The sequence below is a fragment of the Pteropus vampyrus genome, unplaced genomic scaffold (genome assembly GCF_000151845.1).
Source record: "Pteropus vampyrus isolate Shadow unplaced genomic scaffold, Pvam_2.0 Scaffold276, whole genome shotgun sequence".
NCBI classification, from domain to species: Eukaryota; Metazoa; Chordata; class Mammalia; order Chiroptera; family Pteropodidae; genus Pteropus; species Pteropus vampyrus.
The window spans coordinates 2,477,424-2,505,230 of NW_011889057.1; the positions used below are offsets into that span (position 1 = coordinate 2,477,424).

Below are 27,807 nucleotides of genomic sequence, written 5' to 3' on the forward strand. Positions count from 1 at the left end.
CCTAGGAAGGAGCGGGAGTTCAAGCCGAGTGGGGACGAAGCTAGGGGTCGGAGGGTGGGGGAAGAAATCCGTGGCTGACATCCGTACTCCCAGACACCGTACGAACATCGACTGTGACAGCGCCCTGGGTCCGGTGGAGGGCAGCGGGGGGAGGAGAGAAGGAGGAGGAGATAGAGGAGGAGGCGGGAGCAGCATCCGGAGCCGAGCTGCAGCAGCGCCGCCTTTTGTGCTGCGGCCGCGGAGCCCCCGAGGTGAGAGCCGGGCCGAGTTGTGGAGGGTGGGGGCCAGGGATGGGTCTGGGTCCTGGGATCTGGGTGCCGAAGGAGGGTCGGAATGCAGATGTGGAGGAGTGGAGGAGGCGGAGCGGGGATGCTAAGGCTGTGAGGATGGAGAAACTGGGGACCTGGACCCGACGCCTGTGGGGATGGAAAGGAGGGGAACAGAGCAGAGGGACGCCGCGGCCTAGATTGGAGATGAAGGATCTCGAGAGCTGGAAAGGACTGCATGGGTTTGGGGGGATGATTAGGGGGAAGACTTTAAGGGTAGCGGGCAAGACACCATCCTCCTCTCCTCCCACTCATCCTCAAGAAGCGCGGGGGGGGGGGGAGTGAGGGGAGGTGGAAGAAGAGTTTTGGCCCCTAACAGGGAAGGAAAGACGAGGCCTGATGTGCCCACCGACCCCCTCATCCTCCCCCCTCCCACTGCCACACACACACACACACACACACACACAGCAGGCTGCACCTGAGGATTATAGGCAGAGAGCATCTGTTCCTGGATGCCCAGGCATGGTCCCCCTCCTCTTCCGTTTTGAAGCCCCTAATCCCCTCCAGCTGTGGTATTCACCTTTTCCATCCAGCTGTTGCATCCTACCCTCCCCCATTCATATGTGTCTTTCTCCCTCCTCTTTCTCTCCATGTCTTCTGGCTCCCCTAACCCATGTCTCCAACCCAGGCCTTTCATGAACCTCCCTTTTCCCCATACATTCTTCAAACTCTTTGGCTTAAAAATACACAAGAACCCTTTCCATAGAGTTGAGATGCCTGCTAACAATGGCCTTGGCAGAGAGGATGGAAGAGAAGAGGTCAGAGGCTCTATAGACAGTGGAAGGAAATAGTAGAATATCCTGCTTTTCAACTCCACTACTTGCTCCCTCCTGGGAGGAGAGTGGGTGAGTGGCCCTCAACCTGGAGGGAGTGCACATGAGGTCTCTTCCCCACCCAGAGTCCTCTAAGCCACAGTCAGTGCCTCCCTCTACAGACTTGCAGTTAGTTCCCTTTCAACTTGCAGAGTGAACCCATGGCTCTGGGAGCTCTGATTTTCAGCCAGAGGATCATACTAAGGGAAGATAGTCATACCAAGGGGAGGTGAGCAGAAATCATTCAGGAAGGAAAGGGCCTAAGTGCACCCTGGGCCTTCCCATCCAGACATTGAAATTCCTCTGAGCTTTAGGGCCTGCACTCTCCTCTCACACTTAAGAGAGAAGCAGCTGCCTTCTCAAGCCTGCCACTCACCTACTCTCAGTGGGAACTGAGGTGATGCTGAGAAGACCAATGTTGTGTGAAGTCTAAACTCCAGCATACATGAAAACACACAACTAAATATCCCCTATTTAAACCCAGTTATGGGCAGAGGAGGCAAGAAGAAAGGAAGTGGCTCAGGGCTTCCCGGGTGTCCTTATAGCTGACGATGGCAGAACCCCTCTAAAATCCAACCGCTGTTTCCAGTTCTTCCCCTTGAGGTGACAATCATGGTAGCCCGGCTTTACCAGGAAGAGGACCCTAAATTCTAGTACCCTCCACCCTGGACTCACTTAATGGCAAAATGGCTCATCATGTGCAGTGCTCCATCTCCCCTGTCTGGACTGGGAAGAAAGAAGGGATTAAGAAATCAATCCCTTCAAGAGTCCCTGCTGGGGCAGGAGTAAAGTGTGGCTATGATGGAGCAGGGGACACAGGGGCTTCATGAAAGGTTGGCCACAGAGACCTGTCTGTCTGCTTTATTTGCTCCCAGAAGGACTTGGGTCATATAGGTGATGAAGAAGCAGAGACACTACTGCAGAAGAGACAAAGGGTCATCCAGGATAAAGAGCCTTTGTCCTTTGGTTTCTTATTTCTTTGCTCTTTTTTTTCCCTCGTGTTTGTCCACCTCCCTTTCCACCTGTACCCTCTCTACTGCCTCTTGCTTTGCAGAGGAAAAGGGAAAAAAAGGATGGGAATCACATATATAAAACCCCCACTAGTGCTTGCCAGGCACTTTTTGCACGTGACTAATGCTTATAGGGGGCTTCTTGGATGCCAGGTACTAGGCCAGAAACTTTATTTGGATTATCTCAATAATGCTCATAATAGGACTAAGATTTAGGTAGTGTTATCATGTCTATTTTAGGGATGAGGAAACTAACTAGAGAAGTAATCTGCTCAGAGTGAAAAAATCAGTATATGGCTAGAGTTTAGGATCTCACCGACCCAGAGCCTGTGTTCTTACCCACCATGTTATGTACTGCATTACCACGGTGTGACACAGGTACCACTGTCCCCATTTAGAGATGAAGGAACTGAGATTTGTTAAAAGTCTCATACTCTACGTTGCCCAAATGGTCAAGAGCAAAGACAGGATGCCAACCAAGCCTCTCTGATTCTCAAGCCATCCACCCTCCCTCTCTAGCACATTGTCTCAAGCTAGGTGGGAGGAATGGATGGACACTCTATTTTCATTTCCTTTTTCAACTTAAAATAGATTTTAAAAAATTTATTTTAAAGCAATTCAAAATTACTATTGAAACATTAGAAAATATACATAGGTAACATGAAGGAAAACACCCACCATTCCAGCTACCCAGAAAATGTTACACTTTGGTATCTAACCTTCAGGATCTTTTAAAATGCACATTCAGCTCAGAAACTGTTAAAATAAGCTGAACTTCTTCCAGGTTCTCCTGAGATCCTGAGCAGAAGAGACCCTTTGTTAGCCCCATGGCTCTTCATATCTTGCTCCTACCCTCTCCTTCTCACTGAGACCTTAAGGGGTAGGGCTAAGGGGTGATCCTGGATCATGTTGGCCAGAGGTTGAGGATGGGGTGCAAAGAATTGGGCCTTTGCCCTCAATTCAGAGGAGGTGGGATGGCAGGATTTGCAGAGGAAGAACAATAGATCTGGTAGAGGAATGACTGGGAACTCTAACATACCACTGCCATTGTGACCTGGTTCCCTTGGGACCTGAAATCGAGATCTGTCTTAGGGAAGTAGAAGGTGGGAGACCAAGTCTCCCTTTTTCTGGTCAGACAGAAGACATGGCCTCTCCAAAATCCACAAAGAAAGATCTGATGTCCAGCCAACCAGGAAGAGGAAGCCAGGAGCCAGGCATTGTGTTCAGGGCATTCCCTACATTGTCTTACTTAACCTTCACCGCCCCATGAAGTAGGGTTGGGAGTCTCAGAGAGGTTACAGTCCTTAAACTAATTTGTAATAAAACTGAGGTTCTAGTTCTGATCTCTCCAAATCCAAAGATGGTTCTTTTTTTCCCCTAAACAGTACTTCCCCTTTCTCCCCCAGCCCCTGCTGGAAGATGTGGTGGCCACTAGGAGTCTCAGGGCTTGACCTGTATGAGGCTGAAGGTCTGGATTTAGGAGAGATCTCCAGTTTTCCCCAGGTTCTCAGGAAAAGGCATTTCTCTCTCTTGAAGGCACTGAGAAAAGCTGTAGTTCTTTTCATCTGAGAAGAACCCTGGGGCCAGGACCATGGATTCCTTAAGAAGTAAAACAAGAACAAGCTGCAGTCAAGTGGCCAGAGTCCTTCATCCTCTCAGAATCTCAAAGCTCACAGAGGTGGAACTAGCATTCCAAGGCCTTGGGTCTCCTGACCCCGTGAAGACCTCCTTCCCCACTCCCATTCAAAAGAGAAAACTTCCTCCTATTCCTGAGTGCCACATGAGGTCCAGGACAGTGGCTAGTGCTCAAAATTTAGACAGTTGGCCTGGCCTCTTAACTGAGCCCCCAAGACAGCCAGATAAGCAGCGTGGCATTGCAATTCTGCTGTTAGAACAGGAGGGAGTGAGAGAATTCAAAGAGTTCCCTTGCCACAGACCTTCAACATCTCAGGCTAGAGAACCTAAAGGGCAAAGAGGGTACTCCCTGCCCCCACTCCACTTCTGCAGCCTCCTGAAGGGGCACTCTGGAAACCAACACCAAAGCAGAGAATCTGGTAGCAGAAACTGAATTAGGGCCTCCCGGGGTGTCCAAAGAGCCTCTTCCTCTGGCAGATGTGTAGCTTAGGTACCAATCTGCCCCCTCACCCATTTTGTAGCAGAGTTCAGCACAGTAAACACTGGCAAATATAGTAGACAGAATGACTGACTGAGATATCCACCCCCTCCTGTCACATCCTTGCCCTTCCCCCATGCTGTGCATAATTGATAGCAGGGGAGACAACTCTCCTCCCCCAGGGTGACCGAATGTCTGGACTAGGGGCTCCTAGCCATATCCCCCCCCAAAGTCCTGGTGGCAAAGGCCTAGCTGGGAGGCAGTGGGACACAGCTGGCAGGTCAGAGAAAGGAAACTGTGTTGGGAGAGAGGAATCTCTTGGGGGGTCTCAGCTTTTTCTGCCACTCCTTCGGGTCAATCTGGTAATCATTAGCCTGAGAACAGGGTGAGGGTGGATTAAGCCTGGCTAGATTCCCGCCCTTTCCCTTGGTCCCATCTCTTTTTTTCAGCTGCTCCCATTGCTCTAAAAGACAAGCAGGTGAAATGGTTTCTCTCCCTCTCTCCCCAGCTGCTGGCCCTAGATACCAGAGGGCCCTCCGGGGAACCTGGTGAACTGGAGGGAGGCTCGGCTGCTTGTCACCCTCTCTATGCCTAGACCTTCTAGTAGCCAAACACCAGATGAAGGATGAAAAACTCTTTTAAAAAGCCAGGTGTTGTGCCTTCTCAAGGCTCAGCTTCTAGAAGATGAATTGGGGAGGGCGCAAATGATCTCCGCGTTTTCAATCCCTTTTCATCGCCTTTTTCTCAGCGTCTTCTCTGCTTTTCAAAATCAGTTTTTCAGTCCCTCCTTCTCAGGTTTGACTCTCCCTTGCTCCACACTATTTCGGTCTGTGTCTCTCAGCTCAGTCTCTCCCTCTAACTGTGTCTGTCGTTCTTTCTGTTTATTCTCCCTATTTCCTGCTTTCTCTGTGGCACTGCACCACCAATGCCAACCTAAGTCCGCTCTCCAGCAACAATCGCTCAACAGTCCCGCCCCGGCCGAAGATCTGCATGCGGGGTCGAGGGAGGTATGGACTGGAGGGGAGCACAGATGCGAAGGGGGACCGCGGTCCAAGCCTACGATTCCCGCAGCCATCCCGGCAACAAGCACGTGGGCCAGCCCGCGCCAGGGGCGGGGCTCAGGCGCAGCCCCACCTCCGCCGCCGCTGCTCACGTGACCCTGGGCTAATCTTGTCCTGGTGACTTCACGCGCCGCCTTGGGCCCAGTCGTCATGGTTACGCCGCAGCACCCAGCGCTTCCCCCAACCCGCTGTGTCCCCTCTTCCCCACCCGGACCCCTCCTCCTGCTGCCCGGCCCCCGCCCCCAGCCATGCGCCCCGCGCCACGTGACCGCCGGGAAGGAGGTCGGGGAGGGGGAGGGGGCGCTGGGCCAGTAACCCCTTCCTCTCCATCTCGAATGGCTCTGATTTGGATTTCTAGTGGGCAAGCAAGCAGCCCTAGCTCGTGCTTAAACGCCATTCCCACCATCCTGCCCTGCTGGACTACCGAGAGAGAGCCCGAGAGTCCGGCTTGTGTTCTCAGTGGTCCAGAAGGGAATCCTGGCTAATGGGGCGCAGGCAACATCCCTCAGGTCCTCCAGAGGAAATTCTTTGGTGTATTGGCATGTCGTTTGGCCTGTGTTTGTCATTTGCATTACAGTGTACATGTAACCTCTTGAAGCCACTGATATTTCGTGAGATACGCTGGGGATTCAGAGGCTAAACCTGACTTCTGACCAGCTTTCTGAGGCTTAGTTTTCTCAAGAATAAAGGGACCAATGATAGTATCTCCTTCACTGGGCGGTTCTGAGGAATGAAGGAGCTTATGCATAGCTAGTGTAGGTATGGCTCTTTGACGATCCTCTGGAGTGGGTAGAGCAGTGGTCCCACCTTGCTGAACACCTGCCTGCGCGCCAGGTGCTGTTCGAAGCTCTGGAATCCCACGTGAAATCATAGCTCTCAGAGGAGCCAGACGCCCAGCCACACTGTGCATCCAGGATAATGGGAGCCACGATAGGAAGCATAGGGAACTGTGCCAGCCCAGAAGGGACAGTAACTCAAGAGCAGCAGGCCCAGAGAGGAAGACTTCAAGATGAAGTGAGATTAGAGGGCAAGAGATCCAGCTTGAGAAGTGCCTTCCATGCAGAGCACAACTGGGGACTGAGCTTGAGCCTCTTCTACCTAAGTCCTCCTGGGCAAGGTATTTAATAATATCTCTCAAATGGGCGAAGAATGCCTACTTTAGTTTTGTTCTGAGGATTAAATGAGCTAATGTGCCTGTGACAGAGGCTAACATACATAGTAAGCCTTCTGTGAAAGCCATTCTCATTAGGTGCCCTGGCACAAAAGCCTGATGTATCTTGCTGTCAAACTCAGTTCTGTATGGCCTGGGTACCAATAGCAGTAGGAGATGAAGCTGGAAAGGAGCCAGAGCATGGAGATGAGGTGGCTGGACCGAGGGCCGTGGGGGCTACTAAAAGGTTTGAAGCAGAAGAGCGGGTGCTGGCCATTTTGCGTTTTAGATCGTTCTAAAGGCTGGTGGAAAATGGGGTGAGGGGCCTTGGAGGAACTTAGAAACCATTTAAGAGATAGTTGTCCTAGGCCAGGTGACACAGCTAATGAGGCCTGAATTAAAGCAGTAACATGGAACTAGAGAAGAGATTAGAATGGCGTTAGGTCAGAGCTTTTCAAACTTTCCAGGCATTAATAAGAATCATCTGAGGTGCTTATTATATACACAGATTCCAGGACTACCCCACACCCACTGAAAAGCCTTTGAGAAGCCTGGTAATTGTTACAAGAGCTGAGACCGTCAGAGGTGCCAGACTTCCATGTCGATCTGCATCATCGTCCAGTGAGATTCCTGCCACCCCTCTCAATGTGATTCAGAGGCTCTGGTGCAGGGGCTTAAAGGAGGACCCTACTATGAGGAACAATTAAAGGATTGCTGGCCTCAGGAATCCTCATATTTCAGGATTTGGTAATTAACTAGATGTGGAAGGAGATGGGAGAGCAGAATTACGCCCGGTGTCAAGCTCTGGTCAGATCTGGTATAGATTGAATAATTAGCTGTGCCTGAATGATAGCAAGTTTATCCCTTTGTACAGTTGGAGGAATTGAGGCTCAAATATTGCTTGCCTGAAGTGACATAGCTGGCAAGTGGTGGAGGCAAGGCTAGGATTCAGAGATTCAGATGTGTGTGGGGTTTTGTTTTGTTTTGTTTTTTTTAGGATTCAGATTTTTTAATGATTGTTTTTTAAGTAGCATCCCGCTATGAACTGGGACAAATCTTCATCATCTGGAAAGCTAGGTCTTGGTTTGAGAAGCTGGGGATGGGACAATGAAGAAAGAGGAGGCAGGGTCTTCTCTAACTGACCCTTGGAGAAACAGCTGGACTGATTGGGGGGCTAAGCGGGGTGAAGCAGTAGGCTACAGCTTGTCCTGGCACAGCTTCTACATCCCCATCAATGGTTCTGCCTTATTCCCCAACTGTGCTAGGAGGATAGTGGAGCTGATTGGTTATAGCCTGCACTTACCTTGAAGAGGCCCCCGTGTGTACCTGTAAGCACCCTTATAGGAGACCAGATATGAGCCCTGAGTGGGCTTCAGGATGACTCTCACCTGAGTTTAGTGTTTCTGCTACAGCCTCAATTGTAGCATGTGTAAGTACAATATTGTGAGGCCCAGGTGCATCACCTGTATGCAGGAGGCCCAGGAATGTCATCTGAGAGTACCTGAGTGGCACTCAGTGTTATGAGTGTCACCTGTGTGTGCTCCAGTGTGACGGAGCCCTTGGTGTGTTACTTTTGCGTGCCTATTGTTGAGACTCAAAGTAAAAGGTGTATATCTGAGACCTTCATATGATGTGTGTGCATATGAGCCTCAAATAAAAGAAATATGTCCTCCAGAGGCAACTTACAGTACTCTTACAGAGAGTAGTCTATTACTATAATACTTGAATTTGAGATGTATTTTACCAGTATGTACCTGAGCAGGACTGTTACTGTGTCTGAGAATGATACTCAAATGTATTACCCGTATACCTGAGTAAGGAAGATTTGTGTTACTAATAGATGCTCTAGAGGAAGCCTGTGTATCAGGTTTCCTAAGATGGCTCCTAGGTGAAACTGGGAGGTGAATGGGTACCTCAGGGTGAGGTTCAAGTGTTATTTCCATTAGGGAGCCTAGCTCCCCAACCCATGCCGTGCCTCTGCCTCTAGGGTGAGCATCCTGAGCTGGTGTACCTGTGGTTTTGACCGTTTCTCCCTCCTTTGTTCCCACAGGGCCCACCGCTCACCACCACACTGGGGCCCAGAGGCCATGGCCTGCCTCCATGAGACTCGCACACCCTCCCCTTCCTTTGGGGGTTTCGTGTCCACCCTGAGCGAGGCGTCCATGCGCAAGCTGGACCCAGACACTTCTGACTGCACCCCTGAGAAGGACCTGACACCTACCCAGTGTGTACTTCGAGATGTAGTGCCGCTGGGTGGGCAGGGCGGGGGTGGGCCCAGCCCCTCCCCAGGTGGAGAGCCGCCCCCTGAGCCTTTTGCCAACAGTGTCCTGCAGCTACATGAACAGGATGCAGGGGGCCCAGGGGGAGCTACTGGGTCCCCTGAGAGTCGGGCATCCAGAGTTCGAGCAGATGAGGTGCGGCTGCAGTGCCAGAGCGGCAGTGGCTTCTTGGAAGGCCTCTTCGGCTGTCTGCGCCCTGTCTGGACCATGATCGGCAAAGCCTATTCCACAGAGCACAAGCAGCAGCAAGAAGGTAGGCTTTGTCTTCATGGGGACTCTCCCTGTCTCCCTGAGCCCTAGATCTGTTGGCCAATCCCACCTAAGTCATCTGATGATCCTCTTTCCCTAGTGCCTGGCCCAAGCTCCTTTTTCATCCATCAGCCACTGACTTCCTAGCTTTTTATTGCTTTTTCCCACCCATTCGTTGCCTTTCCTGTCTCCTCAAACCTGGTCTTCTTGGCCTATTTTGGCTACTTTGCTGCCTCACACTCCTTGAGTCATTTCAGCCAACCCAGTGCCTTCCCCTGTGTCCAGCCATTACAAGGCACTGAGCATGGCTCTCTCTGAGCCTTGTGGCACTGTGCCTCCTGTCCACAGACCTTTGGGAGGTCCCCTTTGAGGAAATCCTGGACCTGCAGTGGGTGGGCTCAGGGGCCCAGGGTGCTGTCTTCCTGGGGCGCTTCCATGGGGAGGAGGTGGCTGTGAAGAAGGTACGGGACCTGAAGGAGACTGACATCAAGCACCTGCGAAAGCTGAAGCACCCCAACATTATCACCTTCAAGTAAGGTCCAGGGCAGGGGCTGGGGATTCCGTGCTGAGGGCAGGGACCGACCTGGGCAGCAGGGATCTACCCTCACCCTTTATGAAAGAGACATCCAAATGGCATGGGTGGGAATGGGGGTTCCAGGTATAATCAAGTGAATGCTGGGCTGGCTTTATACCACTGTGTTTGGCCTCCAGGGGTGTATGCACCCAGGCTCCCTGCTACTGCATCCTCATGGAGTTCTGCGCCCAGGGCCAGCTGTATGAAGTTCTGCGGGCTGGCCGCCCTGTCACCCCATCCTTGCTTGTTGACTGGTCCATGGGCATCGCCGGTGGTATGAACTATCTGCACCTGCACAAGATTATCCATAGAGACCTTAAGTCCCCCAAGTGAGTACACAAGCAAGCAGGGAGAAGCTGATGTGCATGGTTGCCTGTAGATGACCCCACCCACGTTAGTGTGGCCATCTTCCTGCTTCCAGACCCTGTCCTAAGTCCATGTGGCTATCTTAGAAACCCCTCCCAGTGACAATTTTATTTTGGGAGGGCTATGGTGAGCCCCCTGCCTCTGGGTGTCCCAAATGCTTAAAACAGAAAGGTAGAGTTGCTGTAGATAGATGAAGTGTGTGCAGGAGCCTGGACCTTAGCTGACTACACTCTTTACCAGCATGCTTATCACGTACGATGATGTGGTGAAGATCTCCGATTTTGGCACTTCCAAGGAACTGAGTGACAAGAGCACCAAGATGTCCTTTGCAGGGACAGTAGCCTGGATGGCTCCTGAAGTGATTCGCAACGAGCCTGTGTCTGAGAAGGTCGACATCTGGTGAGGACCAAGCTGAGGATTGAGAATAGCAGATGGCTAGCACAGGGAGGGAGGGAGGGTGGCTCAAGGGTCTGAGTGCAAGTGAAATGAGTCCGTAGCAAACAGGTCCTCTGGAGGGAGTACCTCCCATGTGATGTCTCCTCTTAACCCAGGTCCTTTGGTGTCGTGCTGTGGGAACTACTGACTGGTGAGATCCCCTACAAAGATGTAGATTCTTCAGCCATTATCTGGGGTGTGGGAAGCAACAGTCTCCATCTGCCTGTGCCCTCCAGCTGTCCAGATGGCTTCAAAATCTTGCTTCGCCAGTGCTGGTAAGGATGGCCTGGCAAAGCTGGGAAGCAAAGGGGTGTTGTGATGCTTAGCACCTAGAACCCAGGCATCCAGACCCAGAATCCTTAACAGGGAAAGGGGAACAGAGCTTCTAGGTATGGCTCCAAGACCTCAGGATTGAGTGTGAATTCAGGGAACTACAATGTAGAAATAAAGTGGACTGACCAGTAATCTGCAGAGGTGCATTAGATTCAAAGACAGAATTCGTGTGACTTTGGGCAAGCACTGTCCCCATTTCTTTAGGAGTAGAATAGGGATAACAGTATCTGCTCCATAAGGTTGCTGTGAAGCACTTGTGAAGGGCTTACAGTGCCACCGAGCAGGGTTGGTTGATCCTCAAGTAGACTGCCTAAGAATGCAGGAGGGAAGAGCCCAGGATCGTTGGTTTCAAACCAGTCCTGAAGGAAGGTTGAGATTTCTTATCTTGTTTAAGGATTTCCCAAAGTATATTTCTTTTAGTGGAGTCACTCAGAAAAAGGTTGGCAAACAAGTTGAAAAACAGAATTAAATAGATTTCCTTACTGCAGTACTTTGATATGCTAAGAGTATAAACATTTCCTGGAGATAACTGACCAGGGATGGGATTTCTTTTGTCACAGAGTATATTCTAGGATTGGATTTTCCAGGACATCCTTTGGGGAAAGGATGCTCTAGCTCTAGTTCCTTTCTGGTCCTCCTTGAAATTCATTCCTCTCCCCTAACTCCATTCCCTCCAGGAACAGCAAACCACGAAATCGTCCATCATTCCGACAGATCCTGCTGCATCTGGACATCGCCTCAGCAGATGTCCTCTCCACGCCCCAAGAGACTTACTTTAAGTCCCAGGTGTGCTGTGGGTAGGAAAATGAACACCTCAGCTCCCTGTTTGAGGCGATGCCCTGAGGGGAGGCTGGGAAGAGGGGTTGATTGGGCTAGAAAAGATGAACTCTTGGAGGACTGAGACCGCAGTCTTGGTCAGTTGTGTGCCTGCTACTTCCAACACACCATTTGCAGCAGTGCAGGCACCTGCAGAGGGTTTCCAAAGGTCTGCTGGGTAAAGGAATCTCACTCAACCCTCGTCTCTCCACCCCCAGGCAGAGTGGCGGGAAGAGGTAAAGCTGCACTTTGAAAAAATTAAGTCAGAAGGGACTTGTCTGCACCGCCTAGAAGAGGAGCTGGTGATGCGGAGGAGGGAGGAGCTCAGGTGTGTGCCTGTGTCTGGAAAGGTGATTTCACCAACAGGGACTGTGGACCAGTTCCCAGAGAATGGGGTAAATTATGGCACCGGGCAAAGCCATCTCACCTCCAGGACCCTTCTGTCCATTTCAGACACGCTTTAGACATCAGGGAACATTATGAACGTAAGCTGGAGAGAGCCAACAATCTGTACATGGAACTTAATGCACTTATGTTACAGCTGGAGCTCAAGGAGCGGGAGCTCCTCAGGTAACCATATGGCCTTTATGCACTCAATCCTCCCTTCATGGAGCTGTGCCTGATTCAGATCCTACTAAGCCTGGGTGCCCCTGAGTGGTGTCTGTCTTTAGAAGGGAGCAAGCTTTGGAGCGGAGGTGCCCAGGTCTGCTGAAGTCACACCCTTCCAGAGGCCTCCTGCATGGGAATACAATGGAGAAGCTCATCAAGAAGAGGAATGTCCCACAGAAGCTGTCACCCCACAGCAAAAGGTGGGATTAAAGTGCCAAGGTTCGAGAATGGCAAGGGGGATGCTGAAGAAGCAGGGGTAGGAATCAAGAATGCTATAAAGACTGATACTTAGATGGGGAGAGATACTGCCTTGTACTACCCAAGGTTAAGAAGTGCCCTCAGGTGATTATCTCCAACTTGTACTTTCCCTCTCCCACCAGGCCGGATATCCTCAAGACGGAGTCTTTGCTACCAAAACTAGATGCAGCCCTGAGTGGGGTGGGTCTTCCTGGGTGTCCTAAGGGTCCCCCCTCACCAGGACGGAGTCGCCGTGGCAAGACCCGTCATCGCAAGGCCAGCGCCAAGGGCAGCTGTGGGGACCTGCCTGGGCTTCGTGCAGCTGTGCCACCCCATGAACCTGGGGGACCAGGGGTGCTAGGAGGGGGACCCTTAGCCTGGGACGCCTGCCCTCCAGCCCTCCGTGGGCTCCACCATGACCTCCTATTACGAAAGATGTCCTCATCGTCCCCCGATCTGTTGTCAGCAGCACTGGGAGCCCGGGGCCGGGGTGCCACAGGGGTAGCTGGGGATCCTGGCTCACCACCTCCAGCCCGAGGTGACACTCCCCCAAGCGAGGGCTCAGCACCTGGCTCCACCAGCCCAGATTCACCTGGGGGAGCAAAAGGGGAGCCACCTCCACCAGTAGGACCTGGTGACAGTGTTGGGCTGCTGGGAACTGGAAGGGAAGGTACGGCAGGACGGGGAGGAAGCCGGGCTGGGTCCCAGCACTTGACCCCAGCTGCACTGCTGTACAGGGCTGCTGTCACCCGAAGTCAGGTAAAGTATGGAATGGTTCCTGAGCTCTTCCCCTCCCTTTCCTTGTTCTCCCTGGGGAGCAAGTCCATAATTCACCTCCCATATTAGGTTCTTGTTTTAAGCCATTCCCTATTTAATCCTATATTCCCTTCTCCTGGGCCCCACTTTTGACCACAGTCCAACTCATCTATCCTGCAGAAACGTGGCATCTCCTCAGAGGAAGAGGAAGGAGAAGTGGACAGTGAAGTAGAACTGACATCAAGCCAGAGGTGAGTAATGCAATACAGGAGATAATGGCATTCTTTTGCTTCCTGGGTTGCAAGCCACAGTTAAGCTGCAGCCTGTCTCTGCAACATATAGGTGGCCTCAGGGCCTGAACATGCGCCAGTCACTATCCACCTTCAGCTCAGAGAATCCATCAGATGGGGAGGAAGGCACAGCTAGTGAGCCTTCCCCTACTGGCACACCTGAAGTTGGCAGTACCAACACAGATGAGCGGCCAGATGAGCGGTCTGACGACATGTGCTCCCAGGGTTCAGAAATCCCACTGGACCCACTTGCTTCAGAGGTGGTTCCTGGCCCTGAACCCAGCTCCTTGTCCAACCAACACCAGAACCTACTCAGAAGGGAGCAGGTGAGTCACAGAAACAGCTATAGGGGACAAGGAGCAGATACCTGGTCATTTGACAGCTACTGGGGAGATGCAGAGGTCAGAAAGATAGATATTTAGCCTGCAAGTCATTCAATATCTGAGCCTGTTTCCAATACAAAAGAGCAAAAATTCACATGGTGGAATATATGCATAGAACTAACATGAAAAGTTTACTAGGTTTGCTTGTAAGTTGCAGCTAGGGAGGAATCCTGAAATCAGAATGTACTGTCTTAGAGAATGGCCTGAGCTATGAAATTTGGACGCAGTAAAATCAGTAAGCTATTAAAAAGACAGTAAAGGATCCTGAAGGAATCTACTTGTACCGCCAATAGACATGCTAAGCCTCAAACCTCATTGCCTGTCTCTTTACAGGGTCCTCCCAATTCTGAGGACTCAGACTGTGACAGCACTGAACTGGACAACTCCAACAGTGGTGAAGCCTTGCAGCCCCCAGCCTCCCTTCCTCCATGAAAGCCACTCTTACTCTTGTACATAGAGAAATATTTATATAAATAATATATATGCGCCACGTAATCAACAGAGAAAGACAGGGCTATCCCAGCCTTGTCAGACTCAAGGGAGACTGACCCCTGACCAATTCACCTGATACACTCTAGGGACACCAGTAGCTGTGGAAATGAAGGACAAGGACTGCCCTAGAGCTATGGGTAAGGGCAAACTGGCCCCTTCCTGCTTCACCTCATTATGTTCAGCAAGCAGTCAGGCAACAGAAAAGCCAGACTTGCCTGCCATGTTCCTCTATACTCTTTCTCCCAAATCCCAGGGGAAAAGGAGAGGGAACCACTTAACTGCACTTTTTTGTTTTCCATTTACTGTTTACACATTTTGCACTTGGGAGGAGGGAGGCTAAAGCTGGGTCCTCCCCTCTGAGGTTTCTCAGGTGGCAATGTAACTAATTTCTTTGTCCCTCCATTTCTCTGCCCAAGCCCTGGCTTAGGGTCTAGGGGGAGGTTAGGAGATTGTGAAAGCATGTGATGGCTCAAGCTGAAGAACTGGGGTGTTGTTTAAGTCCCTGCTTTTATCTTGGTGCTTGATTGGGGTGGGGACTGTCATATTGTAACCCCTGTGAAAAACCTTGAAATATAACCACTCCATGCAGGCCCAGCTGTTGAGGGTTTTCTTGATGAACAAATGGGGCAGCATACACGGTTAAGTAGAGCCTTGGGCTACAGATATCTAAGGACTCTGGATGAATTACTTCCTCCTTTTATGCTTTTCTAACATCAAAGCTCCAACCTTCTAAATTTATCTGCATAAATGGGAGCAGGTAACTTGAAAGAAGGGTGGGTCTTAAAACACCCATTCTTAATATGGAGAGAAGACAATAAATGAAGTTACTAAAAACCACACACTAAAAGCTTTAGATTGGAAAAGGACAGACATTCCCAGCAACTTCAATCCCAGTCAAATATCCAACTGCTTCCATGTGAATGTCATGTGCATCCCTCTCCACACCCTCCAGTGAATGTATTTGCAGACTAGTCCTAGGAAAATGTAACCCCCAATCTTTGGTACCAAGGGCACAGCCAGCTTGCTATAGCTATTAGGTCATTCTGCAATGTAGGCTCAAGGGAAATCAGATCAAGGGCTATAAAAAAAGATGGAGTGGTAAAACAGAAGAAAACATCTTGACTGGAATAAAGGCTTATTATATTCAAAGCCCAAGCAGGGTCCTTGTCCTTTGAGGATAAAAGGTGCAAAAAATAAAGCAAGACAACAGGAATAAAACCCACATGAATCACTGTGGCATCCAGTTTCTATTCACAAAGAAAAAGCTCCAGTCCATCTTTTAATTTTTTTTTGAAAAATTCCTGACATTACAGAACTAAACTGAAATGTATTAATATTCCACTCTTACATTTCCATGACAAACAGAAAAAAATTCATGAGCCAAAAACCCAAAACAAACTAAAAACAGGAAAAAGCTTATAAAACTAAATATGGATCTCAGCATTAACAGCTGAACAGAGAAAGGAATTAAAACGCTTTTAATTAAAAAATCACGAGTGGATGATAAAGTGTGTAGAAACTGAAAATTTACAAACTATTTAAAACCTGGAATCGCTGACTGTTCAGAAACTACACAGATGGATCATGGGTGGTGGTGAACAGCAGAAAGGGATTATGGATGAATCTGCATTGTTCTAGCTGCTCCCCATGCCACCCGTCTCCGAAGAAAGCCTGTAACACAAAACAAGAACTCCAAGTTAGTTTCCTGAGTGCCCAACTGCACCTCACCTCCGAAACTTTCAACCTGGTTAGTGAACCATGAAGAATACACAATCAGTGTTTTAATATCAAGAATAACATTTTAATATTTCTTAGCTTAACAAGTACCATGAGTCTATAACCCACAACCTCTGCAATTCAAGCTTCCCAAAGGCAAATTACCCCCACGACCAAAGGAAACAGGACCTTGGACACCAATTGTGGGCATCCTTCAAACTATGTTCTTGAAAATCTTTGTAGGAAATGTTAAACACTTTATGAAAATACACCATATACTGAAGCTTTCTCTTAAGGAGTCACAATACACAAGTTTCTTTACTGCTGAACTTATTTTTGCTTCTCTTTAGATACTAATAGAACAGTTTAGGAAACAATCTGAAAATAGTTTCATGAAGCTAATACTGAGACATCTCAAACCTTTATTCTAGAACAGTCCTAGGTTTATCAATGTGAAGGCTATTACTAAGATAATAGTTTTAAGCACTAAAGGATGTCAAAGTATAAGTATGTATCAAGAATTATACTCAACTTACAGTTTGTAGGCCTATTTTTCGGGACTTAAAAGTGAAAGCCAAAATAATTTGTTTTGACAACTCCCTAGCTCACTGTAGAAGCTCCCAAATCTGTGGTCTTCTTAAGTCAAATTCTCCATCCAAACATACCTGGCTATGATACCTATCTTTCAAATAGGTCATCTGAAGCCCCAGAATCCAATTTTGGGCTCTGAAGGAAAGGTATGTAGGCATTTGGCTTGCTTCACTGTATTAGGTAGCGAGCAAAACTTAGTTTCCATTTTGTATAAAACTAAATGTGTTACAACTCAAATTTCGGCTTATAAATTTATTTCATAGATTTTAAATTGACTGGCATAAATTAATTGTGGTATCTAGTCAAGGGAGCATGAATAATACTTTCCCATCTCTCTTCCACAACAATGCAAGCTAAAAGCTGGCCAGGAGAGGGAAGACAAATAAGGGCCAAGAATAGATGGGTCTTTCAACTAAGTCAAAAATGGTATTTTCACCTTGACATAAAATGGAATATTTTATTCTTAAAGAGGGTAGATTCCTGCCAAGCCAAAATGGGATGGATAATCTAGGGTAACGTAAACAGGCCTCAAATTAACTGAAGGTTCAAGAAAGAACTGCTGGGAAGTTTAGATTTACAACCTAAAAAAATGAAGTTCATGTGAGAAGGTGGTGGAATTCTGGCACCAAAAAGCTCAGAAAAAACTGTGTAGAGGTAATAGGAAGGGAAAACCCAATCAGAAATATTATGTTAAGGACTCTTAGAAGAACCACACGGGGGAGCTATAACCTTTAAAAAAATTTAACACTGAGTACCCCTTAACCATCTGGCTTCCTTCCCAGCAACCTTTCTTTAGGGAGAACTCGTTAGGTAAAGAGGCCTTCTAATCAACCATTAAATAAAAACCAAGTCTTCAGGGGGAGACAGTATCAGTGAGATTAACTTCAAATAACAAAAGAGCTTACCTAAGAGAGCTGGACCACACAGTAAGGGAGCAAACTAACAGAAAAAAACCTGTCTGGACGATGAACTGAAGTTTGCTCCTCTAGTCCTTCATGCAGATTTGAGACATGTAACACTAATTCATAGGGCCCAATCTGGGACTGAGGGGCCACAATACCATGAAAATAATATGGTGTAACACTCATGGGCAATTAGTTTTTTTAAACACTTATAAACCAAAGGGGTTGTGGGAAAAAGTCATCAGGAAAATCAAATCTCTCTACTGGTTCTCTAATGCCCTGGGAAGACCATTATAGTTTCATTACCCTGGCAATATGCATTCAGGTTGAATGGAAGCCTACCAGAGGTCTTTTGCCATTACACCTACAGCATTTCTACTCTTTCATGAAGAGAGAACTGTGGTCTTGGGATAAGAAAAATAATATGGCTTCAGGGAGATTAAGATTGAGTATAAGTACAAGTTGTTAGTCCTCACTAGTCACCCACATGATCTACAAATTTAAATTCTCCTTGGGCTTCTACTTTTCCAATCTGATAAAATTAGATCAATGTGAAGATTCCTTCTAAATCTTAGTCTATAATTTTCTACTCCTAATAGAAGGATGACTGGATAGAATCCAGTCAAATTTTAGGGGATGTCACAGATTGGTTGTTCAAGATTTAGCCAATATCACAGTAAGAAGAGTTAATGCTAGTTCAGAGGAATACAGACAAGCTGGCAAACTTTGAGAATTTTCCCAACTGCCCCCCATTCTGGGTAAAGAAGTAACTTTTTTGTATGTATGACCTGTAAAAGATCCTCAGAGTAACCACTTGTCAGAGGAAGCAAGTCTGAGATGGGCATCCCATTACCTGCTGTTGGCAAAGTAAGGTATCTGAGAAGTCAGAGAAACTGTTCTTCACTAAGGAAGCTTGCCAATTATGACCCTCAGGATTTAATGGGCCACAGACCCATCTCCCTTTGTGGGGAATGACAAAGGACTACAAAATTTTAACCAGGGATACAAAAAAGCAGTCAGTCTTTATAAGACTCCCTAGTCCAGAAAGCCACATATCACAAGCTCCCACCCATTTACCCTTCACAGCACACGGTCAACTAAGGTTCTTACTGTGGCAACTTTATTACAGCTAGAAACACAAATCTGGCCAAGAAGGCCCACTGATAACTTAACCATTAAATAAATTTTTAAAAAAAGGGTTATCGGAGAAGTTTTTATTCATTAACACAGAGCCTAACACATTGTTATATTGCAAGGCAGAATAAAGCTACAAAAAAGTAACAATGAGAAAGAGCAAGAACTGTGGCTCTAGATAAAGTATTCAACAGGTCAGACTCTGAAACAGGCACTCAGCTGAAATGACCTAAACCTAAACATGGGTTACTATTGCCCCCACCCTCCACCCGTTATCCCTTGAAATAGTAAAAAGGAAATGTCACAAGCTCACAATTGTTTGGTTCTTACCAATGTTAACAAAGGAAAACAAAATGAACCAAGAATTACTTTGATGGGGTGCCTCAAGATATGCAATCAGTAGGGAGAGAATCTCTGTTTCTCGCCTTTCAGTTTGTTAGTTACACATGGCACCGCAGAGGTGGTGGTGGTGGTAGCTGAAGCCCCGGTACCCTTAGCAGCAGACACAACATTTAGAGCCAGGAGAGGGATGGGTTTCATGCCAAGCAGACTGGAGACACAAGGGGCGGTCGGAAGAGGGTTGGGGAGGCTGGAGGGTGCGTCGGAGGTCCCCGCTGTGGCGAGCGAGGGGGTGGTGGTGGAGGAGGAAGAAGAAGAAGAAGGGGTGGAGGGTTGAGAGAGGTTGATGCTGAGGTGATCAGGGATCGTGACGGAGGCTGCCTGGGAGGAGGGTTTAGCGTTTTCTAAACTGTAACAGAGGAAAAAAGGAACAAAAAAAAAAGGGTGGGTGGAAGGGAAGACCACAAAAGGGAAAAAGTACAGGACAAAAACCGCTTCAGTTATCAGTAAGTGCCTCTGGTTGCCAATTAGGAAGACCTAATACCAACTCATGACAAGCTATCTTTTAGTCTGTATCCCACCCTCTAAAAAGTAACTTTGCCAAATTCTATTCCACAGTGCTATTTAAAACTGCTACAGTAAAGAAAAAGCTTACAGACTGAGAAATCACACAGCACACATTACCATATATCTGACATTGTTCCAACCCAGAGATCAGAAAGGAATGATTTCAACCAGAAAATGAAAACACTCATCAATCTCCAAATAAGGAACAAATGTTTCACCCACAAATCACTTGCAAAGCTTTGGGATATTAACCTAAAGAAATTTCAAATTATTGTTCCTCCTGAATATGAAAGTTTGCTTCCATAACCACAGTAAACTAAGCAATACATTAGGATGGACAGGGAGAAGAGATCAAAGTAGGTCAATGACAAATTTCAAAGAATGTAGCATTTTCAAAGAAAAATGCTGAGAACAGAAGTGTAGATAAGAACTAGAGAAGCTTCATTTCTGGTGAGGTATTGTGGTAAGGAAAAAAGCTCTTTTTGACTGACCATACTTGTAATAGAGACCTTAAAAAACTGGAAGAGAAACTCAAGCACTTCCAAAATGTTCATGTTCAAAAAGTAAAAATACTGCTTCTTCTAAAATAAGCTCCAAATAACTAATGACCTGAAGCTCCCAAATGCCTGCATGTGTCTGAGTCGAAATGCAGGTATTTGCTGAAATCTGTCTAGACAATCCGCCCTACTAGATTATGTCTTCAAGAGCAATGAGGCTCCTCTTGACACCATTTTGTTTACTAAGTAAGTCCAGGACAGTTGTTATCCATAAAGGAGAGACTAAAGAACTCAGACTGTCAGAATCAAAGCAGAAATGCTCGGAACCCATTACTGAAAGCAGAGAAATCTATCGCCTTGTATTAGTAAAACCAATTTGTTTTTTGCACTCAAACTGGACTAAGATGAGAAAGTGAAGAGCAAACTGTGCACACAGAATCCTTGCTTTAGTGTTAAATGAAACTTTAAGAAGTTTTGACCCAAATCCATAGCTTGGACAGTTTCATTAAATTAAATCGGATGATCCTACAAAGAGTTGAATAAATCAGGAAACTAAGGTGGCAAAGTTCTGCTTCCTTACAATGCAGCCACTGGCCTAGTACAGAGGTCACACAAGCAGATTACATTTAAACACTATCTGACAATATTCAGGGCACGCCTACCCAAGAAGAAAACAATTTCCAGCTTCCAAGAACATGATTCTTGCCACTAAACAATCAACACTGACTCCTTTCCCAATCAGAAAGGACAAAAAAGCTTTGTTAACAGCCTCTGTGAAAAGCTTATCATTTCACTCTAAGAATTTAATGTGTTTGGTAGCTGAAGAAGAAAGCAGATGCAAACACAGAAGTCTTTCCTACATCAAGATTAGTAAATCCCTCAAGGCATGAAGACTTAAGGCAAAAAGTTAGAACCACTACTGTGGAACTGACAAATTCTTAACCAAGAGATGAAGACCATGGAATACATCATCAGTGTAAACACGACAACAGTTACAAGTTTCTTTCCCTTGTACCAGGATTTCAGTTATGACAGAGGTAAGGAATAACTGAACAAGTCTACATAGAAAGGATAGCTAAGCTCCTTGGGAAATGGGTTAACACTGGTTTAAACTGTTAGTAAGCAATGAAAAACTTGACTTAAGCATATGTGCTGAAAAAGCAAAAAACAAATGCCTTAAGAATGCCCACTGGACTGTGAATAGTCCTGCTACAGTTGTATATATAGTAACATTAGCTAGCTTTGGGGAAGAAAAAGAAAACCTAAGGAAGTCATCAAAGGCTGAGATGATGGGGGAAAAAAGAAAACACTAGGCATTTCTGAAATATTCTAATACCTGTGGACTCTCCTTTCCCACAAGCTCTGAACAATGGAACACACTTTCAAGAAAACTGAATGTTTTCAGAATAAATAGTAATGGCTGCCTCCAAGAAACTGCCTTGCTGTCATATTACTTCATGATCCTTATTTCAATTATGGGAGCTTTGAGGCCTAAACCTAATTAATCAGTGAAAGAAATACTGGTCTATGACATGTACGGTAAGAAACCCACATTTGTTTCTAAGTCAGTACGAATGCTCTAGCCAGACACTGTCCTACTACTGAAGACATGCTCCAACCTTTCCATTCCCCAAACCATCCAAGTCAAAGTCAAATTCAAGCATTCTATTCTCCCTAACCCAATCCCATGCAAACTTACTTTTTCTGCTACACTAAGAATAGATAAAAATATGTCTAGTTTTTTTTTTTTCTTTTTGCCATCTCCACCTATCCCCACTCCCATGCCCCAAATAATCCCACATTTAATAATACACTGTAGCTTTCCCCAACACAGACATTACTTGTGTTGGCATCAATAAGATAAAAAAGGTAGAGAAGAGAATCCTTACCTGACATTGATTAGATATTGAGCCAGGCTAATGCTGGCAGCAGATCCAGTGATGGTAACCTGCCTATCAGTAGATCCTTCCACTGGGTTCGCAATTTTGATCTGCGCCCCAGACATCTGACGGATCTCATTGATTTTGGCGCCTTGACGCCCGATTATGCAGCCAATCAACTTAAGGGAGAAAAACAAGGCACATTAAATTAATGTTTTAATGCCTAGGTCCAAGAATTCCATCCCATCCCTCCCTAGAGCTTGGGTTAACAAGACAATGAAAACTACTACTATCTGCATCCTACACACACAACTTATCTACTCCTGATTTAAAAATTTGAGTTATAAATTACTCTCAACTTCTTACTCTACCTAGTCTTCTGACAACAACAGGTCAGAGCCAACTGAGTTGACTCCTAGGAGCACTAGCTCATTCCCTTAGACTACTAAATCCAAAGACAAAATAAAGCAAAACCAAGACGATAATAAACCTAGTTTATCGTAATAAATCTAGGAATAAGGGTAAAAGTATCTGAGGTATTTTTGGCAACAAAAATTTGCCTAAACTCATCCTGCCAGATTACCATTTTACTGATAAACTGAATTCTGGCTAATTACTAATGCTTTTGCTTTGAGAAAAAGTAAAAAACTGGCCTATATTTGCACTGTCCAATACTGTAGACACTAATGAAATGTGGTTATAAACACATTAAGTATGGCTAATGAGACTAAGAAAATGAGTTACTTATTATTCTCAATATAAATAGCCACATGTGGTTAGTGACTACCATGTTGAACAGCACAGACATAACATCCAAGGACCACTGCTTTAAGGATAAAGCTTCAGATCCTACAAGAAACAAAGGCAAATGGGAATTTCTATTTGAGACAAAAAGGTTCTGCCTCAAGATACCTCAATAAATTTTATCAATTTTCTCCATTTTTATTCAGGATTCCACATACTTCAAAACTTTGAATCCAGTATCTAACCTCCCACCCCATTTTCTTTCTCTACGCCTTAAAAATGGCATAACACCACTGAAACTTCTATTCTTTAAAACCAATTCTCTTTTTTTCATCCAACTTCAACTTACAACTATACTCACATCATTTGGAATGGTGAGTTCATGAGAAGTAGTCTGAGCAGATGCATCCAAACCTGCTAAAAGACAGAAGAGAGCAAGAAAGTTCAATGCACAGCATAGAAACCACTGATTTGCACATTAACCTAACAGAAGGAAACAAACTGGAAACCCAGCATTGGCTGTTGGGATTCATCACTAACTTGGAAGCCTCCAAGGAGGAAAGAGGGGTAGAGGGGTGTAGAAATAATGCTGGAAAGGTTCCTCTGTATACTCAGAAGAGCTGATTTCATGCCATTTCCTGCAAAGCCCAGCCTATTAAGGTATAAGGGGATGGAAGCAAGGGAGAAGGGAGTGTGGCATCTTTAAAAAGGACTAAAATCTAACCAAGTCCTTCTGTACTTCTCCCCTTTTCTGCTTAGATTTCCCGCTGTTGTGTTCCAATTTTAGCTCACCTGATGCTCACTAGCACCAGTGCCAACATCATGCCTGTTATTGGGTACCATGGACTTTTGGCACGCATGCAGAGTTGCTTTAAATATACCTGTATCAGATTAACAGGCCCCCGCCCCCCATCTATCCTAACCTACACTTGAAGGTCAGAGAGAATGAAATGGCAGTCAGGTGAGGGAAGTTCACTTCTCCAGATTTATTCCCTATCTTTTACTCAATTGCTCATTAATTTGTTCTGGTTTTTGTTTTTCAAAGAAAAAGAAAAAAAAAAAAATCCGATCAGCAAACACCCATACCCATCTATAATGACACCTAGACTGGACCAGGCCAGCTGGCTAACTCTTAAGGCTAGTCCTGCTCTCAGCTGTGGCTGCTAAACTCAACACTTTTAAAGGGGGTTAGCCAGATCCACCAAGGGACCCTCAGGGGCACCAGGCCCACCCTTTTGCTCTCTCAGCTTCTTTCTGCCATGTGCATGTTGCTGGTATGTCATGGGCAGTGAAACAAGACTCCCACCAGTTTATTAATATAACAGTAGAATACTACAGATTTTTTTTTTTAATCATTACCCCAATAGCCTTTCACCTCTGGAGAGCTGGATTCAATGCCTGTTAAGATACAAGTGAAAATGAGTTTGGTGGTCTCATCCTAACCCTATCGGACAAGTTATTCCTTATACAGAAAAAGAAAAGCCCAAAAACAAAACAAAACAAAAACTAAAACAAAAAACACTACACAATTTGGCACAAATGGATTGTCTCTACCCAGGTCTGTGAATAAGCTGGTGGAGAGAAAGGGGGTGCCAATCAGATCAAAGGGGCAGCAGTGAGGATGAGTTAGAAGAAATATCAGCCTACCCTTTGCCTGACAAGCATCCCCAGACCTCACCCCAAACCTTCCAGGGCCTTTTTCTTTTAGAATAACTCGCCCCAAATGAAAACCAAGTTAAACACATTACCTCCTTCGATTTAGCCACAGAAGATAGGCAAGTTTAAACCAGATTAAACAGATGTCAAACTGAGACCTTGGGGCTGGCCTCTGTCTTGCACTACACCTTACAGAAATAAACACTGAGGTATCCATACCACTGAATCCGGTGTTGCCATGCGTCATGGGAAAATGAGACTGTTGCATTGCCAACTGGTGCAGCTTGGTCAACTGCAGGGAGGAAACAGGAGAGGTTGGCATTAGAAGAATAACAGAGCCAGGGCTCAAGCACATTCAAATTTGAAAATGCAGAGCTCCTGATTCCCAAAATTGACTCTTACTACTTAAACTATAACACAGAGTAAGGTTGAGGCTTTTATCACAATCCTGGGGATGGGCAGAATACGAAGGGTTAGAACAGGAATCACTGTAAGAGAACGAATGCATTTTGGGTGTGTGAAAAGCAGCAGCACCCGCCCAAGAACCATCCCCTGTGGGCTATTTAATGAAGGTGTTTACAGCCATTCCAACAGTTGCCCCAGGGAAAAGCAGACAGGATAGGTAAACAAACTGTGCAGTGGTGCTAGGGAAAACACACCATGCAGGATTCTGTCAGTATTGGGAGGAGGGAAGGAGATGAAGGGGCAGGGAGACTGCAAGGAGGAGAGAGATAAAGATGAAACCAAACTGGGTTTAGCCCCTCCCCCACCACTAGCTTCTATAGCTATTTTCCTTCATCTATACAAACTGTCTTGGCTGTTATAAAACAATCCCTCCTGGGGCCTACCACTAACCAAGAGTCAAACTCAACTTCCCAAGTCTAATGCTCAGCACCTGAAAGGGTTAGTAAGGATAAAGGAAAAGTATAGAAAGAAATGCCCTTAAACAAAGACTGAACACACTTTTTAAATGAGTTTTTAGTGGCAACGAAGGTTTTAAGTTGAACTTCCAAACAGTCAAGCTTCCTATCCCTTCCTGTGTAAATAAGCCCCTTTCCCACCCCTCTAGATGTTTTTTAAATAGTCACTTCAAATTGAGGAACACCCAAGGGCAAACCCACCTCCCAATCCCCTCCCCCACAGAAAGGACTCCATGCAGAGATGCACAGTCCACTGTTAATTTAAACTGTGCAACATAACAAATGACAGAATACCATGGAACATTACTCTAAAACAGAGTAATCTGGAACGAGGGTGGGGGGAAGCAGAACCTAATAATCTGCTAGGTTATAATTTCCAGGGATTAAATGTCAAAAGGCAAAGATGCTACTATGCCCTGATTAAAGATTATTTATAGGCCAAAATACAGGATTCACCTTGTAATGAAACAATTTAACACTGCAAATGTTCAAGACCCAACTCACTTCTGCCTACATGGAAGAAAGGAGTGAGACAATTTTGGGTGGGAGAGGGAGCTTTTCAAAACAAGAAGTGAAAACAAAACTTACATCTGGCTGTGGAATGGCATACTGTCCTTGAATGGTATAGGCCTACAAAAGGAGGAAAACAGTTCCTATTAAAAACCAATCACGGACAGCCACCCAGTGGCGAGAAAAAGACAGATTTCATCTAGCCAGGAAGCCAGAGTTGAACTGGAGAATGGGGAGGCCAGTGATTGAGGCAATAAACGGTATCTCACAAATACAGTCAGACCTGAGTTGGCCTTCTTTGAACCCTAAATATGACTTATTCTGGGAAGCCTACAAAGGGAACCATGTTCCCTGCAATCAAAGGCAAAACACACATCAGTTTCTTACTGAAAATGTGGGGAAGAGGATTAAGCAATGCCTCGATTGACCAAGCCCCCTCCCTTCTTTCTATTTACAAGATAGCCCAGAAGAAAATGGTCTCTTCCCTTAACAACCCCAACCCTTCAATTAATTATGGTGATGCGAATGATTTGTATTTGCACAAACCTACGTGGCATGTTTTCAAACACTTCCCTTTCTCTATCTTATTTTTAATTTTCTCTACATCTGCCTTAAGACTTTAAATGCACTAGAAGCTAGCTAAGTCCCTAATACTAGGGAGCTGACCATAGGAATGCAAAAAATAAAAATAAAAAATAAATTAAAAAAAAAAAATCACTGTTCTAAGTCCTGCCTTTTCCCACCTCCCCTCCGTAAAAGGCACTTGCAGCTCCCACTACGCCCTCCTCCCCCCACACCATAACCTCCCAAAAAGGGAGCTGGGTCTTCAGGGCAATAGGGTGGGGGACAAGGAGAAGCAGGAAGGGCAAGTAAGGAGTGGCTGGTTATAAGGATGTGAGGCTTCTCACATCAGTGGCCAGTACCCCCAAAAGTGCACCCAGGTCGGGGTGGGAAGGTGAAAATGGGAGAGGAATGGGAGATGGGAAGAGGGGTTGAACAAAAAGAAAAAAAAAGAGAGTTGGTGTTACCATCTGGTGGGCTACGCGGCCTGTATGAAATGAGGTGTGTGGGGGGGGTCAGTCCAGGTCCCCGTGGACAGGTGGTGTCCACAGCATAAAAATCACCAGCGCCACTGGCCCCCCGCGTGTTGGCAGTCTCGGCTGAGGCGGAAGGATTGAGTGAGCCTTGGAGACTGAACATCCCCTCTCACCTCTAGAGGTGGTCCCTCCAGGTCAGGGTTGAGGCACATGGACGGGGTGGTGTGGGGAAAGCTCGCACTGTCGCTGCCTGTGCTGTACCTGTCCTGTGGATAAATAGAGGATTTCAGTCTCCAGGGCTGTCAATCCGGCACCTTGTCACCAGCATGAAATTCACACAAAAAAAGTTGTTTAATTTTTTATTTTCCTTTAAAAAGTAGCTCACGACACAATTTGAAACGAGCTGCAATCAGTCAATTAAAAAAAAAAGTTACCTAGTTGCAGATTTCATACTGCACAATTGGGCTATTTTCAGTAAGAATAAAGGGGTAGGGCAACAGAGCTTATGCCAGCTCCTGGTAAGTGTGGGATTAAGTTGAACCCCTATAGAGCCCAGTTTGTCAAAGAAACAAAAGACAGGTCCATCTGTGGACATTGCATGACTAGTCCATTTAAAAAGGCCCGTGAGAATAATTCTTGACAGGACCATTCATGGAAGAAAAGCTGTAAGCTTTTAGAGGGTGGTCAACTGAATAAAGGAGAGGGAGGGGAAGGGAAGCAAAGAGGTAAGAAGGGGGAGGTGGGTAGTGGAGGGAAGGAAAGGGAAATGAAGGAAGAATTGTAAATAGAAAGGATTGCTGCTGCACAGCATGGGGACTCTTTAAAATCCCAAAAGGGAGTGGAAAAATTCAGAAGAGGAGGAACCTGGAGTTACTGGGGAGAAGGGAAGACTCCTAAAGCTAAACTTTGCTACACTGACTCTGGACCTTTGCTTATCCTGCCTCTATCCAGACTGACTAAAACCCCTTTGACCAAACCAGTTTGTACATGGCTAGTGTTAAAAGGTACTAAGCTGTACCAAGG

General features: G+C 46.4%; 2 protein-coding genes across 35 annotated transcripts in view; one reads left to right on the top strand and one right to left on the bottom strand.

Annotated features, from left to right (window-relative positions):
• On the top strand, positions 1 to 15,678 carry MAP3K12 (mitogen-activated protein kinase kinase kinase 12). Of its 3 annotated transcripts, none has more exons than XM_011375805.2 (15): positions 1 to 251; positions 6,981 to 7,219; positions 8,523 to 9,004; positions 9,349 to 9,532; positions 9,712 to 9,903; positions 10,181 to 10,339; positions 10,492 to 10,650; positions 11,386 to 11,494; positions 11,743 to 11,852; positions 11,978 to 12,094; positions 12,196 to 12,333; positions 12,514 to 13,129; positions 13,307 to 13,377; positions 13,469 to 13,742; positions 14,133 to 14,885. In XM_011375805.2, the coding sequence occupies exons 3-15, from the start codon at positions 8,560 to 8,562 to the stop codon at positions 14,229 to 14,231; spliced, it is 2,673 nt and encodes an 890-aa protein (XP_011374107.1). In that variant the 5' UTR covers positions 1 to 251; positions 6,981 to 7,219; positions 8,523 to 8,559; the 3' UTR covers positions 14,232 to 14,885. The 3 variants fall into 3 exon arrangements, with proteins under 3 accessions (XP_011374107.1, XP_011374105.1, XP_011374108.1); XM_011375806.2 differs by lacking the exon at positions 6,981 to 7,219 and having other exon boundaries at positions 2 to 251; positions 8,523 to 8,696; positions 8,796 to 9,004; XM_011375803.2 differs by lacking the exon at positions 6,981 to 7,219 and having other exon boundaries at positions 14,133 to 15,678.
• PCBP2 (poly(rC) binding protein 2) overlaps positions 15,505 to 27,807 on the bottom strand; it is a 21,083-nt gene continuing 8,780 nt past the window's right edge. For 2 of the 32 annotated variants that reach the window (XM_011375794.2, XM_011375792.2), the window contains exons 9-15: positions 26,958 to 27,050; positions 25,826 to 25,867; positions 24,537 to 24,609; positions 24,021 to 24,059; positions 23,023 to 23,075; positions 21,927 to 22,096; positions 15,531 to 15,962 (exon numbers count right to left, since the gene is read on the bottom strand). In XM_011375794.2, coding sequence (XP_011374096.1) covers positions 15,926 to 15,962; positions 21,927 to 22,096; positions 23,023 to 23,075; positions 24,021 to 24,059; positions 24,537 to 24,609; positions 25,826 to 25,867; positions 26,958 to 27,050 — 507 coding nt within the window. In that variant the 3' untranslated portion in view covers positions 15,531 to 15,925. Of the gene's footprint in view, positions 15,963 to 18,603; positions 19,383 to 21,926; positions 22,097 to 23,022; positions 23,079 to 24,020; positions 24,060 to 24,536; positions 24,610 to 25,825; positions 25,868 to 26,957; positions 27,051 to 27,807 lie in introns of those variants that run through there. The other 30 variants (XM_023520772.1, XM_023520770.1, XM_023520767.1 and 27 more) reach the window with 24 other exon arrangements.